The sequence below is a fragment of the Bacillus rossius genome, chromosome 1, assembly GCF_032445375.1.
Source record: "Bacillus rossius redtenbacheri isolate Brsri chromosome 1, Brsri_v3, whole genome shotgun sequence".
Taxonomy (NCBI): Eukaryota; Metazoa; Arthropoda; class Insecta; order Phasmatodea; family Bacillidae; genus Bacillus; species Bacillus rossius.
Genome location: NC_086330.1, coordinates 270,354,410 through 270,373,182, shown reverse-complemented (window position 1 = coordinate 270,373,182; position 18,773 = coordinate 270,354,410). Strand labels below are relative to the sequence as shown.

Sequence of the window (18,773 nt, the reverse complement as noted above, 5' to 3'; positions counted from 1 at the left end):
AAAATAAAATTTAAAAATGTAGGCATCACATTGTTTACATAATAGGGATTGGGCACAACATTATTAAGTACATGCTACCAATATTACAAAATAATAATGATATAAATAATTCTGTTCTAGTAAGATTTTGAAAAGCATAAACTTAACACTTTATATTGTTAGAAATATTATTAGAAATATTATTTAATCTGTACACATAATTCCCAACTCTGTTGTTTAATAAACTGGTGTCAGCCATAATTTGCCACTAGGGATTATCGCATTCTAATAGGCACGAGGTAAACTAGCCTTGAAAGCTCCTGGCTTTACTCTACTGCTGACATGCAGGATGGCAAAATATAAGTGTGGGCTGAACACTCGAGCGTCTTTGGAAATAAATCTGCAATGAAGGAAGCAAATAGTGTGACGCCTGTGACGGCGTCACAAATTTATTTTTGTTCGTGTCCGCAGGTGTGACTTATCGCGCCATCTAGTAGTGGTTTGCTCGAGAGTTGTACGCTAGCAGACGGGCGAATCCGTGCAGTGCCGCGGGCGGTTGACTGTTGAAATTAGCTACCGCGCATGCGCGGTAAGCGACCGGTCGAGCACAGCGCAGGACAGTGGGGAGAGGGAAAGAAAGACGACTAGTGAGTTGGCAGTGGAGGCAGACGGTCAGAGTGGGTCTATGATAGGTATCTCCGGTGAATAATGCACATCACGACTTCAAGAAATGTTTTTCACTTTACTTGATTTACGTGTAAATCGTGGACGAGAGGAGAAGAGAGATTTCAGCGCTTTTATGCTGGAGAACGCAACGCGAGGCTCGTGCGGGGAAATGGAGTGCAGTAACCCCCAGTCGAGGCCTCGATCGCCGAGGAAAATATCAGCATAGACCCGGGCTAGTTTTGAGGAGAAGAAAAGAAGCTACGATTGAGCTGTGGCTAAAATTTTTGTAACAAGATAATAGTGGTATTTTCTTTTCTAAATACGAGTAAGCATCGGCGCGTGCGAGAAAATTATTTTAAGAAGTTATGATTATTTTTTTTTTTTTTTTTTGGAGTTCGAGATGACATGGCGGGTTGTGGAATGAGCGAGAAGGTGTGAGACTAGTCTACCGAGTCAACTTGAGCAGCTGGCACAGGAGGAGGACAACATTTTATAAACTTAAATTTGGTCTATGATTTGATTTTTCCTGTTTATTGCGGAGGAAGGGAATAGATCGTCTCGACGGATTATTTTTTTTTAAATGAAATTTGGGAAGAAATGAAGTTTCGTCAGTAGCTGAGCGAACAAAATTCCACGAAGTTTAAATGGTTCGTCGTATGGAATGCAGCTGGTTCGAGAGTCGGTGGTTGCAGTCGGCGTCCCAGCTGTGCAGATGTCCTTAAATCGTATAATGGTGGTGTAGTGATCTTTTCTTTTAAATGGCCTTTTTAAATTATTTATATTGTGCGTCGTCCTGTTCCCGATGGCAACTGAAGGGGTGAGTCTTGAAAAATATATTTTTCCTTGGGTCGCTGCGGATGATGAAGAGCTAGTAAGAAGTTATGAGATATTAAAAAGGGTTTTAATATTATATGCCTAAGGGTTGTGTGAGAGAGCAAACCGCGTGACTTTTTGAATTAAATCGTACTAGATTCCTTTAATAAGTTCTAGAATTTTTGGTGATTTAAGTTTTGCCGGAAATATTTTAGGCATTTTATTGTTGGCATGCTGCCCGCCACCGTAGGTTGGAGTGCAATTAAAATAGACCTGTGGTTCTATGCTTATCTCAATCGTGAACTTATGATCTCCTGGAGCTAATATGGTTGTAATGAAGTTGGCAGTTAAAAAGCCTGCCATGCGTGATTAGTGAGATTATAATTTTGTTATATCGTGTTTATTATATAAATTTTTATAGAACTATATATTTATATTGTTGGTACATTGAGTGGTATGAAGCTTTATGAGCTGTAAGAAATTAAAATAATAGGGAACTGATAAATTATGGTCAGATATAAATTATTACCATATATGTTTTATTGAATGTTAAATTTACGATAGCTAAAATATTTTATTCATGCTCATCTGAGGCTGCCATGTGTGATTGATGAAATTATGAAATTTTTGTTATAATAATTGTGTCTTTTATATAAAATTTTATAGAACTATATAGTCATACTGTTGGTAGATTACCATAATTAAATTATTGTTTAGAGTGTCGGGACTTGCTATAGGAGAGCTCTCGGGGTGGGATAAATGGAATTTTAATAGTATTGTTTTAAAATTTTTGTCAGGTAAATTGTTATTGTATTTGGCGTATGAAAATGGAGTAAGAGCTCATGAACAACGTTGAACTTGTGGTGAAGCCTGTGAACCCATAACAAAAAAAAAAAAAAAAAGAAAACTCTATCTACCCGTATAAAAGTTTTTGTCTTGTACCTGAATTTTGAAATTATTAAGTTTACTCTGATTGCTGTAGTAAAGCCAATTTTGTATTTGAGCGCTGTTGAGATGCGCATATAGTAGTTGTTTGCAAAATAATCAAAATATATTTATACCACTGAGCTCTGCTCTTTGTTTTGTTTAATGTAACCTTTTCTTTCCCTTTGATTTAGTCCCCTTGGGTCAATTGTGAAGGCCAGGTTTTCCCTGCTGTAAGGGTAATAGGTAAAGAAGGGTTACAATAGCTATTATGGAAAAGCAAAATATTAATTGTTGATTCATCACATTATTAATTGGTTGCATTGCTAATTAGTTGCATTACCTATACATTGGATTGTATTTAATACTACACTAGTGCCATTGCTATTGTGTATGCAAGGAAATAAATCAAAAAATAATATTTATGTTTATGGATTACGGAAGTGAAATATGGCACGGTTACCCCCCCAACCAGATAACGCGACCCAGAAAATCGGGAGTTTACTGTTACTCTTTATGTCGTTTTTCAAAAACTTTTAATCGTTTTATTTCTCAAGCAAAATGCCAGCAGCACCCAGAAAAAGAAAACACCAAAGTGGATAAAAAAAAAGGCAAAACAAAATTTAATGAATAATTGAAAAAAGACACCAAAACTTTTTTTAAAAAATACTTTACTGACGAATCGATGGAAAATAAACCTCATCATGCTTCTCCAACTTAGAGTACATCTGGGAGCACACTGAATCCTTCCAACAGACTGGCCCTAGCCAGGACCACCAAGAAATAGTTATGTTAGTGCGTGCCTACCATACAGAGAAAAGTGAGGCAGAGAGAGAGGTCCAATTACTTCTCCAAACTGTAGTCCATCTAGGAGTAGAATACCAAAATTATGTTGACTTATGGCAAAATATAAGCAACGAAGTACAAGATTTTTGGTTTACTAACGAAATTCAACATTTTGATTGTGATTTTTCAGCTATAAGCCGACAATTTGATAATATTAAAATAAACCATTCTCATTCTGTGTTTTTCCGGCCACATGTAAGTGGTGGTAAAATGAAGAGAGAGTGGCTCATGTATTATCATTCTACTGGATATGTATATTGTTTTCTATGTGTTCTTTTTGGTGAAGCCCAAAGTCGATCTCAATATAAAACTGGATTTTCTGATTGGAAAAATACATCACAATGAATTAAACAGCATGAGAATAGTGTAACGCACTGAGTACGTAAAAATACATTGATTAGTAGACCAAGCACTTTGGAGATTCAATTAAATAAAGAAAGGGAGTACTGGTAAAAATTTTTAAAAAAGTGGTATCAGTGATCAGCATTCCTTGGTGATAATAAAACTCTTGGTTCTCAACATAATGGCAACTACTTGGGAATTTTAGGTTAATCATGGAGCATGACCCTTTTCTCAGTTCTCATTTATCCAGATATAGTAATGAAGGCAAAGGAAAATCATCATATTTGTCTTCAACGATTTGCGAGGAAATTATTGATATATTGGGAGAGAAAGTTTTGCAAGATATTTTTAACAAAATTCTTGAAGACTAGTATTTTTCAATAAGTGTAGATTCGACACCAGACAAATCTCATTCAGATCAGTTGACTGTAGTGCTAAGATATGTTACGAAATAAAGTTGTGAAGTGAGAGAATGTTTTCTAACATTTATTCCCATAGAAAGTAACAAAGGCGAAGAACTGGCCACCACTGTTTGCAGCAGTTTTCAGAAAGCTCTGTAGTGTATTGCTGGCGATAAGAATCAGAAATCAGAAGTGGTTCATGAGGCCAGATGTCTATCGAAGGACTTCTAAAAAAAATAAAAATGACATAATGACAGTCTTCTGGGCTGTCATACTGGATCGGATCATGGTGTCAGTAAATCTATGCAATAAGAAACAATTGAAATTTGAATGGCAGTCAATCTTTTAAAATTGCTTGTAGATTTTTTGATGTCACAGAGAGAAATCTGTGATGACTACGAGATATAGGAGTTTGTAAAAAAGGACAAAGCATCATGATGATGGAAGTGCAGAAACGTTGTGCTCAGAGGAAAACAGAAGTTAAAAATTGAAACATATTGGCCTGTATTAGCTACCAATGTTGTGTACAGAACTATTGCAGCGCCTAGAAGCTTACCGGGAATTTAATTCCCTATTTGGATTTTTGGTAGATTTCTTAACGAAGTCTGAAGATGAAATTAAAGAGGCCTGTGAAAAGTTTAGGTAACATTAATCCGAGGACACTGATCATGTGTTTAAAGACGAAATGGCACACTTCAAGTACTTCATCTCAGAATTAGATAATGACTGCTGAAAAAAAAAAAAATTGTGCCTGCCGAGAAATTATATAAACTGATTTTTGATTTTATGGCTCAATCAACGTTTTCAAATGTAAAGACAGAATTTCAAATATACAGAAATCTGATGATTACAAATGCAATTAGAAAACAAAACTTTTTAAAGTTGAAACTTATAAAACAATGTCTCAAAACCATTTGAATGCACTTATAATAATGCACATTGAATATGATAACTTCGAGAAAAACCACTTTCTCAAGATGTATTGAAAGAATTCACATAAAAAAATGAAGAAAACTAATGTTTAAAAGATGATTGACAATTTAAATAGACTACATGCGGTTATTTTGACATTGGATGATTGATGATGATTTACAGTTAATCAAGAAATAAATCATTGTTATAATTTTACTTTAATCATCATTTACAAGAATTGCATGAATTGAATTTAATTACATTACCTATAAATATTTATATTTTAATATATGACATACATTCATTCAGGCAAAAATATTAAAATCTGGCGTTGGTATAAGGTTTAAATGATACCCACCTAGAGTCCTACCTATCTAAAGGGAGAGGGACCCCAAAACTTGCACTGCCTAAGGGTCTCAGGATGACCTCATCTGGCCATGAACAATAGTATTAATGAGAAAATGAAAACATCAACATAGCTTGTGAGACACAGAAGAAGAGATAATATGGATGCTTTATATTGTAACTTTCTATTTTTTAAGTTAGGGTTTTATTGGCAAGTATTTTTACAAGGTAATCACAATTTGGATAAAATAATACAACCACAAAGCATCCTTCAATGTTCTAGATAATAATGCTAGTAATGATGTCACATCGATGGCTTGGAATGAAAACCTTGTATCTCATATTTTTGATGAAACTGATGTACCGATACACGGCCCACATATAAATATATATGGTCAGTAGGGCGTATTTAGGTAAATATTCAACTTTTGAAGTGCTATTGTGACGGCGCATGCGCGCCAGCGCCAGGAGAATTAGCGGCAATCGGCAACCGACTGAACTTAAAAACGAGCCAATAGGAGAGGCCGCTGGGGACGCTCGGCGGAAGTATAAAAGAGCCTCCTGGCGATTTCTCGGGGAGTCGGTCCGCTGCACTGAGTCGGAGCACGTATCGCTTCGATTAAGAAGTTTTCGCTACCCGCGATTCCGGGCTGCGGAATCGCGATTTGAAGTTGAACGTTCGGTATTATCAACATTTGGGACGGTAATTATCGAATTCATCAACGCGTCCGCGGTCCGGGAAACGACTTCGCGCGCGCCGGAACTTCGCCTGTGTGAGTGCTCTGGTGACTAAAAGTGTGTGGTGCCTACTGGTGCATCTCAACGCACTTCCTGGGACAGCCTTCACGCAGTCTGGAGACTGTGGAGCCAGCGCAGCATTCGCAAGGTAAGGCGCGGTCGCCTTGAGTCGGCGCCAGCGCATTGTTGGACTGCAAACTCCCCTCATCTTACACGGTGATTCCTGCTACGAGACGTTATCGCAGAGACTGTGCCTCCTAATAGTAAATGTACGCGGTCCCCCCAGAGGTCCTGGGGGCAGAAATAGCCTATCGACAAAGTTTTAGCCCGGAGCAAACCCCACCCTTATTTAATGTATAGACGGTATCTACGTGTTGTGTAGGATACCAACAATAGAGACTGAACGTGAAATGGACTTTTGTCGAGCCGGGTGCCCTTCGTAACGTCCTGCAGTTTCAATAACATTCTTATTTTGCTAGTCACATTGTGTCTCAGAGAACTTTAGCCAATGTCAAGTATAAGTCCAATGTTATGTTATTGTTTTTGCCTCAAATTCATCAATATTATTAAAATTTCTTGGAAAATCATATATTGTTTATTTGTACTACAGGTTAGTCTCCTTGATAATATTTTAAAGTTATGGCAAACAGGGCTAAGTAATGTTAGGCACTCGTGTATTGACAAATATCATCTACCATTCAGTCAGTCCTGTGTTTGTAAACAACCGAGGTGTTTGTTTACGTTTGGGTCACTCTAATCCAGCATAACAGTTGTCTGTCGTCATATTACTATTAGTGTGTGCATGTTATATCAGCATAGCTGCCAACCATTACGGATTTTCCGTAATTATTACGGATTTAACACCGAATTACGGAATTACGGAACATCGCTGGTGTATTACGGAAACGAGGCGTTGTGCTGCACGGAGACGGAAAAAATTCAGTTTCTGCTGTGCGGTTTCGTGAACGCAGTTCGAATACATCGCGTGGTTGCGCAAATAACGGAACTAGTATGTGTGCGCATGTACTATTGAAATTAGTAGATTAATTCTCGTGTTTTCAAATAGTAATGGGATGGTATTACGTCCGTTGTACGACAAAACTAGTACATATTCTCGGACTTTTCGTTTTTCGGCTACTTACATCACGATAATTTTTGCACGGTACTTTGGCTAACCTGTGTTTTAATTTTTTTTGAAAGCCATTTTTTTCATCATAGTGTTTTTGTCTTTCTACAGACGTGAAATTTTTTTTAATGTTTTTCGATAGTGTTTTGTTCAGGGGGTGGCAACTCTAATAGGCCATTATGTACCCAGATACTATTTTTAATCTGCACAACAGATAGCGCTAGTAGATTGACCTAGTTCTTTTGTAAATTCATAGGTAGCGTTAGTGTTCATAATCAAATGTCAATTGAATGTTTATAAGAAACTAAATTTATGCAATAAATACTAATAATGCAATAAATATAGTGTAATATTAATTTATTTTGATTTCAAAAACAGTTGATTTGTAAAAATTGTTTTTTTTTGCAGTAATATTCGTTTACAGATTGATTTGAGCATTATAGTCGGTCTTTTTTTTTTCGGTTTGTAGTAGATTTTGGTCGAGTGAAAGATGGATTTTACAATGGAGTTTGATTTATCATTTTGAATTATTTTCCTATATGATTGTGAATTAAGAAGCCGATGAAGATGCCTGTGAATACACATCAATGTTTTGTGTCTTCGTGCAGGAACAGTATTACTGTTAATCCTGATGTGACAACATTCAGATTTCCATGAAGCCGAAGCAAGTGAGTACTGATGTTTATATTAAAAAAATTACAATAAGTGGTTTAACATGTTAAGGGTTAGGCATTTATGTTAAGGCTTATTATACAGGATTTATAGAGCGATATTATCGAGACCTGAATTTGCGCACATAATAATTTTGTAATTACGTAGTATAATCATTTATTTATTTTTAATAACCCACACACACACATATATATACACATACATATATATATATATACATACACACACATATGTATACACATATATATACATATACCCATTTGGGGATAGTATGGGCTTAGTAAAATTACCATAAATCAGTAATTTAAATGTAATGATTTGTGATATGAACCCTAAAAATCGTTTTGTGTTACTGAATTTATATTATTTATACAATATGTGATTCAATGAAAATTAATATATCGTAATTAAGAGAAACCCACCAAATTTATTACACTCTACAGCACTTTAATAATAAAACATTACCTCTGAAATATATACGTTCATTGAGTGGTAATGCTAAACTAAATACACATAATTAAATACATGTATGTTTATACCTTATATTTATAGTATGCTACATGCTAGCTAATAATCTGGAAATACTGATTTAAGTATGTACTAGCTCACACTATAAAATTTTTTTGTTTTGTTTCCAGGTTATTGAAGTGGATTGCTGCAATTGGCTATGACCTTGATGCCAGTAATGCTGAAACATTTAAAACTAAATATGTATGTTCCGAACATTTTGATATTGGAGCTTTCACTACATGTGACTGCATCAAATTGAATCGTGGTGCTGCTACAACATATTTTAATTCTGTGGACAGTGAAGTATGGATCTATTGTTATAATTTATTATGTCTAGAATGCTGCCAAATATAGGTGAAATGTTTATGTTACATAACATAACTTGTAAGATCTACTTGTGCAGATATATATTTTCACCTGCCTCTAAGGTCCTTTGTTATTCACAGGTAGCATTTACATGTGATGAAGCAGTATTTAACATTATTGGTCAACATGCAGTCCATCATTACAACCTTTGTACAGGCGCATACAAACATATATGTGTGGGGTATTTCACACTTTTTATTTGATGTTAAAGATTGGTATGGTGACCGGGATACTTTTTTTTATTAAACCTCCTACACAGTTCTCTACTGTTTCCCTTATCTGTTGCCTTAACATTTTTTTCCGATCAGTCCAATTCCTTGAATCACATTGCAAAAAAAGTCACAATACATGGGATTGGGCCACTCTCTTCAAAGAATTGTAATTCGAGTTTAAACATAGCAAGGCTGACCATAAATTGTAGAGGAAAATTTAAAATGTTGATCTTCAACATATTTATAACCTATGATCATGTGATGTATATACAGCTAGTTAGAAAGTAAGTTGTAGTATAGTATGCAATTGAACCTTCAATAAGTTCTACATCCACACTTAAAAACTTATTTTACTTGATGTTTTATGTTCAATAACTATTCAGTATAAAGGTTTTTTTTTACATTATAAACTACAAAAGTATTCCGATTTGTAAATGTAATGAAATTCCACTGAGCCCTCTACCTTTTTTTTAACTACCATTTCTGCCGTGTGGCCTTTTTTTTCTTACTTTTGTGTTCATTATAAGTTACAACCACTCATTTGATTTATTGTGTTAAATTAAATGATATTTAAAATTGGATGTCACTTCATAAGAACATTCAGGATTACCTGTATTCACAGCGCACAATTATACAAAAGTTTTTTATGTATGTAAAAGTGTTTTACGTAAGCCAGTGGACACATACATGTATTGAGTAACATGAGAAAATTGAAATATCTAAAATAAAATTAAAAGGTTACAAGCTTTTATATACATGCAGCTCCCAAAAAAGTCTGCATACTAAAAAATAACACATGCTTTTAAATGAATTCTTACCATCTTATAAACTAGTAGTATTTTGTTATTTGATTTCAAATGAATTGTTTTTGGTTAATTTATTTGACTGTAGGGATTAAATATCATTTGTAGAATAAAGTGTGAAAAGTAGTATTGATCAATTTAACTGTAAGTACTAAATATGTGTTACATTTCTTGTAAGTTAAAATTGTTCAGGTATTATAAATTAGCTGAAAAAAGCAAACTCATGACTAGAATAAATTGTACTGTTAGGTATGTTTCGAAGAAAGACTACCTGTTGCAGTCGTTACCATGTGTATGTACCACATTTTTATTGTCATTATAACTGCCATAATTTTGTACAAATAAATCACTTAATACATAAAATATGGTTATGGAAATTCTCAGTTGAGTTTGTTAATGGATATAGGCCAACAAAAGGGGTATAAATGGGGAAGATTTTTTGAAAAACATTTAAATCACTTCAACTCCCATAACATGAAACATATCACATCTGTTTGAACATATTATAACTTAAAGGAGTATTACCAAAAATTTTGTCTACATACTTGAATATGACCAGCCATAACTGTTAAGGGGTGGGAAAAAACAAGGGTTTGAGGACAAAAAACTCCTAACTATCTTAGTAGGCACACCATAGAATCTGTTCAAATTTGTTGTCAATTTTAAAAAATTTTATAACCACCTGATAACCACCAAGGGTGCTGTGGGTAAAATAATGAGGGGTTAATGGACAAACAAATATTCTTAATTACTCTATTAAGTTAACTATAAAATCTATAACAATTATTGCAATTCTTCTAAAACTTGTATAAAACTTTGATCTGAAACAATTTTTTTAGGATTAACCAGTGCTGCAAGAAGTTGAAAATACCAGTGGGTGGAAATTTAAAAAAATAATAATAAAACTTCTGTACAGTGTACACTATCGCATCCATTCTTATTTATTTAAAACTTTCTAAATATCTTTTGAAACTTTAATGTAACCAAACATTACTGCAATGAGTGAAAATAATATATTCAGAGACAAAAAATGATAACTTTAATTATTGCACTTGCTCTCTGTATGCTGACTGCATTGCTAAAATGCACATAGACCTCCAATTAAATTAATAAAATAAAGTATTCTGCAAAATGTTGATAGCGAAACAATTAAAATTGTGCCAATCTCACCTGTGTACATGAAAATCTATATTATGCTTCAAATAGGCTATTTTATAAACCAGAAAATGAAATTACCTATTTAGGACTTTCCATTACCCTTAGAATTCCTTTACTGCATCTTATTTTTTTGTTCAGTTATAATTAAATTTTGGTATCTTCTTGTTATACGTGGGTAATTGTTCCTTATCACGTACTCAAGTTTAAGCCTTGATCCTGTATGATTGATCCTGTGGTACATGATGCTTGCTGTCTTAATTTAGTACATCAAAGATCCTGGACATAACAAAAATATTACAATAAAAATAATTTTAGGAAGTAAAAAAAAAATTACTTTCAGATTTTTATTTGATGTGATAATACCATCAGAATTCATTGTTACATCACCCCATTATTGTATCCAGGATCTTTCTATGTACTAAATTAAAACAGCAAGCATCATGTACCACAGGATCAATATATTCAGGATCATGCCATTAGGATCAAGGGATAGGCTTGGATACGCTGTGCGGAACATTTACCCACATTGTGTTTAAATATAAATTGTTTCATCTTGTGGGTGAAGAGAAAGAAGGTATCCTCAGTCCAATTCTTTCATCTACTCCATAGTACATATGTTTCTAAGAGCTATACAGTTGGTTTTAGATTTATTTAGCAGTAGTTAGCTTCAAACCAGAAATTATATTAGGTCTTTACAGCATTATTTATACTATTTTCCTTCACAAAAATTTATGAACCATCAGAAAAGTGTGGTGTGCTACCTTGTGTAATGTGAGAAAGCTGGTATACTTGAAACACGAGTGGGCCAAGGAAACTCATTCTGAGAACTATATATGATTTTATTTGTACACTTTAAAGTTGTGTAAGTGAGATACAATTACTAGGTCTTTTACTTTACTTTTGATCTTGAAATAACAACTTTTGAAGAAAATATTTATGATTTATGAGGTCTAAAGGTTTAGACTTAACACAAAAATAATTCATGCTGAATTTTAACTCAAAATTTCAAGGCTTGACTAGTAAACTTTAATATTGTATTTACTGTTGACTTTTTGTAAGTCACAATGTCATTTTTTTAATGTAAATTTTGAATGCAACAATATACAATATTATTCTTAAAAGTGAATTAGATAATAGGGTCATTCAAATATAAACCGGAATATTTTTATACAGATTTATTGGTGATATACGAAAACTACAAGTGGAATGCCTTTTTTTTCTACATAGTTTCCTTAAGCATATATACTTCCTCCCCCCTCCCATTTTTGATCCCTTCATGAAAAGAAGACTGGTGCTCCAGCAGCCAACTGCACATGTACTGTTTGACTGCAGCATTGTCTTCAAATCATTACCCTCCTAATGCCTCTTTCAGTGGACCAAACATACAGCCTGAATATTGCCTTCATTGATGCTGGTTGCCGGATGCAATATGTGGCATCGATTTCCCACTTTCAAAACTTATGGCCCAATGGAACACTTGTGCATGCCTAGGTATCTCCTCCCCATTCTCCCGCCACCGATTCCCCAGCGTACTGCACCACTCAAGTCGCTACTTGAGTCGAAAGAACAAAATTCTGTGGACAGTGAAGGATGGATGTATTGAACTTTAAAAATAGCCTTTTTAGTGTTGTTTCAACCTTGCCATATTATGGTTTACATAGTTGTGTGAGATGCACTATGTACACAAAACTTAGTTTTTTAGTTTATTTAAATTGTGAAATCATCAAATGTTATATTCATGTTCCTTTTTTTTTTCTTGGGTTATGTTTGTAACTTTGACTCTTTTTGTTTATTCATCCCGCTAGGTTAAATGGGTTTTTAATGATTTTCCATTTGAAAAAGAAAAATGTAGTGCCCAAACGTGACTTGAAAGAATTGAGTTACCACCTGATCGTGTCTGTGATAACTAAGGAGAATTTTAATTAGCAGATCTCATTTAGTCCAAAGTTTAAATTTAAAAAAAAAAATGAACAGTTTTTTTAACACAGGATCACTTTCAGCACATTGAAATTGTATCGAGCATCCTGCAAATAAGATTATGAAACAAATTCAAAAGGCTATTATTATTATTAATATTATTATTATACGACGGAAAATAGCCAGTTCGATAGCTCGAAACACGTTGCTAATCGATTTGTATTATACATATCGATTTATATCGTTAACGCACTTTCGATCACGTTATTTCATTTGTAGATTCATAGATGGCAGCGTAATCGGCGATTGTTTGTAGGTACAGAAAAACAGCGTTGAGTTTCCGGTCTTTATGATATATGGTCGTTGGTTTTGTTCTTCAGTGCCGGTTGTAGAAATGAAGCGTGTGACAGAACAAGTGTTTCTGGGGGGAAAAAAAGAACGCAATTCTTCAGAACTTTCGACTTAAACTATTCAAAAGAATGGCCATGCTTGTCGTCTTCAAATGTTTTGGAACACCACGCGTTTTGTAATGTATGCACGTGTGACTTTTCGATTGCACATGGTGGAAGGGATGACTGTAAACGGCATATTGAATCAAAGAAACATGCGGAACATTTTATAGCCATGACGATTAATATATCTATATCGTCGTTTTTTTCGCTACATCTGAAGAAACGAAAGTAACGAACGCAGAGTTATTGTTTACAAGTTCTTTTGTTTGTCTTCTGTTGTTTGTTTACAAGGAAGTTCTAATCCAACCAGGATAAAAGAAGCAAATAAAAAGACAGTTGTTCACAAGTTTAACTTTGAATACTTTGAATTGAAGGTTCAAACTTTCCAGTAAAATTATTGACATTTCTTACATATTCAGATGAATGTATTGTTCAAATAGTTTTTTTTATTCATTAATTTGCATTGTATTCATATATACCTATAGGCCTATATTTTTCATTTTTTTTTTGCATTTTATTTTCCTTGTTTTATCTTGTATGTGTCATAATTCCCCAGGAAACATTTATCGTGCATTATTTACGCGTACTTTTTTTTCTTCATATAATTGTCATTACTGATGGGTGTGATTTGAGGTTGGCAGCTATGTATCAGTACACTGACATTTTAATAACATTGGTTAGATAACCTTGTATGTAACATTTTACTGTACTCCAATGAAAGAAAAGTGCATCCTTTTGCTATATCAACATATTGGGGTAAACAGAAACCATGTATACCAGTAGCTCTCCAATGGTGTTAAACTAACTCAATTTTGTAATGAAAAGGTTCACATGTTAATTTTTTGCAATTCCTTTTACGAGTGCTGTGACGCCAATAGTGATTTTCGGCACTATTTTTTAAATTTGAACTTTGAAACATCATTTTAGCAGGAATTATATAAATAAAATTTAAATTTTCTCAGCCCACTGTAACCTCCCACATAATTTTTGTTCGGCTAGTCCCCCAATTCGTTCCAGCACCGTATCTGATATTTTGTCGACTCTCTGCGAGGCTAGCTTTTGCCTTGTATTTTCCCGCCTTGGTGCAAATCTAGACCCTGAAACTCGGTCTGCCGCCATGATCAGGACAGCTTATCTCGGCAGCTTACAAGGGCACCTCTTTTCTCAGAGCTCGTCTGAGACGAGCACTTCCAGTAAGCCCCTTGAGTCAGTTTCTCTAAACCCCAGTCACGTCAACAGGCTCAGTAGAGCACATTTCCCACTGCTCCTGCAAATTTTACTCTCTTCTCTTTCCCTCTTTTCCACGAATCACCACCCAGAGCATTGACCGGTGCTTAACCCCGGCCAGCGACGGCCTGTCTCAAGGTCTGGACACTGGTTTTCGAACATACCGCCTCTGACCTCTAGCGGCGGAGTTATCAATTACTCCGAGTGTTGTGTAACTAGGTATAACTGGTGTTTAGAAGCGAATTTAACCATTGAGATGTTGGCGACACTGACCATAAAGATACTGTTACCGGGTGCCATTTTAAGTGTTCAGGTCTCTCCTTTGTTCACATAATGTGAGAAGGTTGTACGATTGACTTCAACGAGAACAAGAACAATCGGTATGCCGTGCAGACAATTCGTGTTCTGGACCATAGGACAGGTGCTGTGACTTGTGTGTTTGGACAGTTTCGTGCATTTATCTCTTGCAATTATTTTGCGTGGTCCTCCAGTGAAACATGGTTGTAACAACAAAGGAACTGTGCAGTGCAATGGTATACATGGAGTCTTGGCCTAACACATCCTGCCCCCTAGCAACTCACGCAACAAACATTCTCCTGCATTTCTTTTCCGAGCCACCAGAGAGCTCCACCAATCTCCTCCATAAGCCTCATGCCTTTCAAGTAGTCTCTTGCGATATGTACGAGTTGACTTCTCTGTTTTGGCCACTCCCCAGTAGATTGTGCTGTGATCGGGCACTTACACCAATGTTGAGGTATAGAAACAAGTATTTCGCGACTACTCATTCAGATGTCTTCGGAACTTTTCGGTCTTGTAGCTGAAGAACCTCCCGCCCTCTTCTAAGGCGAAGCGCCTGATTTAATTAACCATCATAGGTGCCATGCCAGGAACTCCTTGGCACGACTTCTCACTGACTGCATTGTTCCTCGGCCAGCCCTCAGCACAATTCAACTTCGCTGCTACTACTACAAGGATGTAGTCGCCTCGTTTAGGGATATTTCCCTAAGCTTTTAGAAAGCGGTCAGTCAGACTGTGCTTTAGTGTAGAGAATTTTATAATTTGCTAAATTTTGGTTAAATTGTAATTATGAGTACTTCCGCGTCCACCGCGCCATTATAGGTCTAGATTTTGCGGGTCCCTCGGCGAGACTTCTCCTGAGTCCCAGCTACAACACCCAGTTTCGGTGAGTTTTCAACAACCATTCTCTTCCCCGACCATTTTCCTTTTTGTGGGCATTTATGTCTATTTAACAACTGGCTGTGAAGCAGATCTAATAGTTTGGATTTGGCTTGTTCACATACAGGGTCCCAGACACGGAGCCAAGATTGCGGTTTTCCCTGGTCCTCAGTACCCAAAGGCTACTAAGGTGCCACCTGGTAGCCCGGCTACATCATAAATGATAACTTCCGCCAACACTACCTCCAAATTCTCTGCGACACCCACATTGGGCCAGTTCGGCACGGGATCCAGCATGTGATATCTAAAGTTGTACGATAACTGGACTTAAATTGTTAATGATTTTATTTCTGGTATTGTCAATAACTAGAGGGACTAACTGTAAGCAACACCGGAAAGCGTGGGTATGTAAATTGACTAATTGTTTAATATTTAGAATGGATTGTTATTTTATATTATTGTTTTAAATATTTACAGGCCGGATCCTATTATAAAGTTATCACTCATTCAAGTATGAACCCACATTATAAACTGCAATTTATGAATGTATGAGCCCTATTTTAATTTTAAGTAAATAAATTTTCTATCAAACCAAATTATTATTATTAAATTAATGATGTTTGTTTTCTCTAGTTACAATTAACTATGAAAGTAAAATAAATAGAAGCACAGCTATAGACGAACCTGCATTTTTTTATTTATTAATTTGAAGCTAACAATCCACTGTCCCCAAATTGTTTTCAGGCAGACATTGACTTTCTTCGTTGTTGGGCCTTTAGTGTCACCTCTAAAGTTTAAAGTGTTGTTTTGTATCTTTTCGAATGCCCGCCACTTCCAAAGGAAATTCTTATTCTCTTAAATATAATAATATAACACAGATGCTAAGGCCATAACAGTGTGACTAAGTGTAAGATAGGCCAAGTCAACCTGATGATTAATACAATATGTATATGACCTTTGGCAAAATAGCGCACTCCTCTGTACCCTCAAGAACTTGAGTGCTCAAAGCCTACATGAAACATTGTTGGAAATGCAAGGGCATGACACGTTTTACTACCAATTGCGTCGCCCGAATTCGAACAGTTTTTCACTGGTCGGAATGTTCCAATGGAATGAGTCACCGTACTTGCTTATGTGGCCATCAGGTTTCAGGCATGCTTTTCAAAACGTCGAGGCCTATGCCAACAATGTACAAGCATAACAGGCTTCAGTTTGTAATGTTTCAATGTTACGTGCCATGACATGGATATACGAACAACCAGGCGGTAAAGAGGGATGCGAATCATGCCAAGTGGTGTATGAATGACAAACATTTCCATGTCCAAAACAACCTGTTTAATGAAGAGACTTCAGTTACAGTCAAGGATTTTGTAAGCAGTTAATATGTGCTGACCAGGAATGAAGTTTTCATGTTCATTGGACTAAATAAAAAACAACCTCACATAAACGTATCAAAAGATATCGTAGCTTTAGAACTAAAAATTATTAGTCCACAAGATTCTATGATCTTTCTAGAATATTGTGACAGGGTCACACATATCATAGAAATGAAGCAAAACCGTGAGTAATGGGGCCATATAGAATCATGTATTTGTGCTTGGGTCCCTTAGTGGGGCCATTAAAATAATTCAACACTTAATATTTTCTTGGAATACTGACTTTCTATCATTCTCTTAAAACAAAGAAATTCTTTAAGATTTTTGTGATATGTTTAAAACAATAATTTTTTCACTCTTCTGTAAAATGTTATATATGTACTTATTAAGATTAGATTATGTACATTGTATGGAATGTTTGAGTGCTTAATAATATGTAAGATAAATTTTATAAAAGGTACATATTAAATGGGTCATAGTGAGTTAGTTCCTTTTTCGAGGAGTAATTTGATTTACATGTTAGATGCGGCATTAAGTCAAAAAGTAACGGACATATAGCAGCTTTCAATAAATTATATACAAGGTTGTTAATTCGTGAAGAATTTTAGGAAATGTTGAATAAAATGGCTGCGCACGGAGGACTCTTTTTTCGTTTTGAAATATGTAGCGTGTTTTGTACTTTTTGTACAAATATATTAATATCTTAATTTGCATTTTAATTAAAATTAGCTTTTTTTTGTAACCAAGTGAGACTCCTTATTTTAAATTCTGTACATTTTTTAATTACCCTTTACTGTTTTTTTTTTTAAAGTATTTTTATGTTAATTTTGCTGATGAACTGCTAGTGTATTCCAGGTACTGGGAGGGACTTTTGACTATCTTGAAAAGTTAAAATATTTGAAATATTTTTTTAATGTTGCACATCTCCTAGCTGGGAGTCTCGCGCAAGGTAACTGATGTTTCAAACTTTTTATGTTCTATTTGAAGACAATATGTTGAATAAGCATTTCTGTGGTATCAACTTGTAGACTAATGAAATACGTTAATATTTAAACAATAAAATAAATAACTTTGTCATAACAAGCCACTGAAAAGGGACTTTTTGCTGGTTGCTCGCTGTTAAGTTAAGTACGACTAGGTGTTTATGCATCCTTTGGAGGTTATAAGTAGTATACATTCCATAGTATCAGTTGGTTTAGAAGAGAAACATTTTAAAATAAATTTTTTCATAAATAGATTAAATACACCTTGATGTGAGTACAGAAGATTTTATCTAAACAGTAGTGTTGGCACTAGGTGAATGCTGATAGCAACAGTAAGTATTATATTTAATTAATTAATTATTCTTTTATTCATTTATTAATTCAATAATTCCCTTATACTTACGGAGCGATGTGACAGAGATTAGAAACTGGACTGGGTTTGAAACCTGGTCCTGCCAAGATACCCTGAAATCACCCCAGGCAAACATTGGGATGGATCCTTACTACAATGCCATGACCAATTTCCTTTCCCAACTACCGGGTTCTGCGCGTGATGTCTCTGGAGTAGACGAGGCTTGAAGCCAACTTACAGTGTGTTCCAGAGGATGCAGTTGGCAATGCCGTGCTGGCCAGCAGCATCCGTGAGCTGCCAGCGCACGTGCTTGAGGGAGACCTCGTTGCGGCGCACCACAGAGAAAGGCATGTGCGCCAGCCGCCTCTGCACAGACGCCTGCGCTTCATTGCAGCACACAAGCATTGCGTGCAGTTCTTCGCTCTGCATGCGCACCAACTTCTCGTACTCGGCCACCTGCGTGATGCTCTCGTGGTC

At 35.5% G+C, this 18,773-nt stretch overlaps 1 protein-coding gene and 1 long non-coding RNA gene across 2 annotated transcripts in view; one reads left to right on the top strand and one right to left on the bottom strand.

Annotated features, from left to right (window-relative positions):
- Positions 1–18,773, bottom strand: part of LOC134527397 (protein hobbit-like) — a 619,824-nt gene that overhangs the window by 29,275 nt on the left and 571,776 nt on the right. The window contains exon 34 of the mRNA XM_063360060.1: positions 18,535–18,752. Coding sequence (XP_063216130.1) covers positions 18,535–18,752 — 218 coding nt within the window. The remainder of the gene's footprint in view (positions 1–18,534; positions 18,753–18,773) is intronic.
- LOC134527592 (uncharacterized) lies at positions 7,506–10,035 on the top strand. Its single transcript, XR_010074226.1, has 2 exons — positions 7,506–7,760; positions 8,403–10,035. It is a non-coding gene; the product is annotated as an uncharacterized LOC134527592 (long non-coding RNA).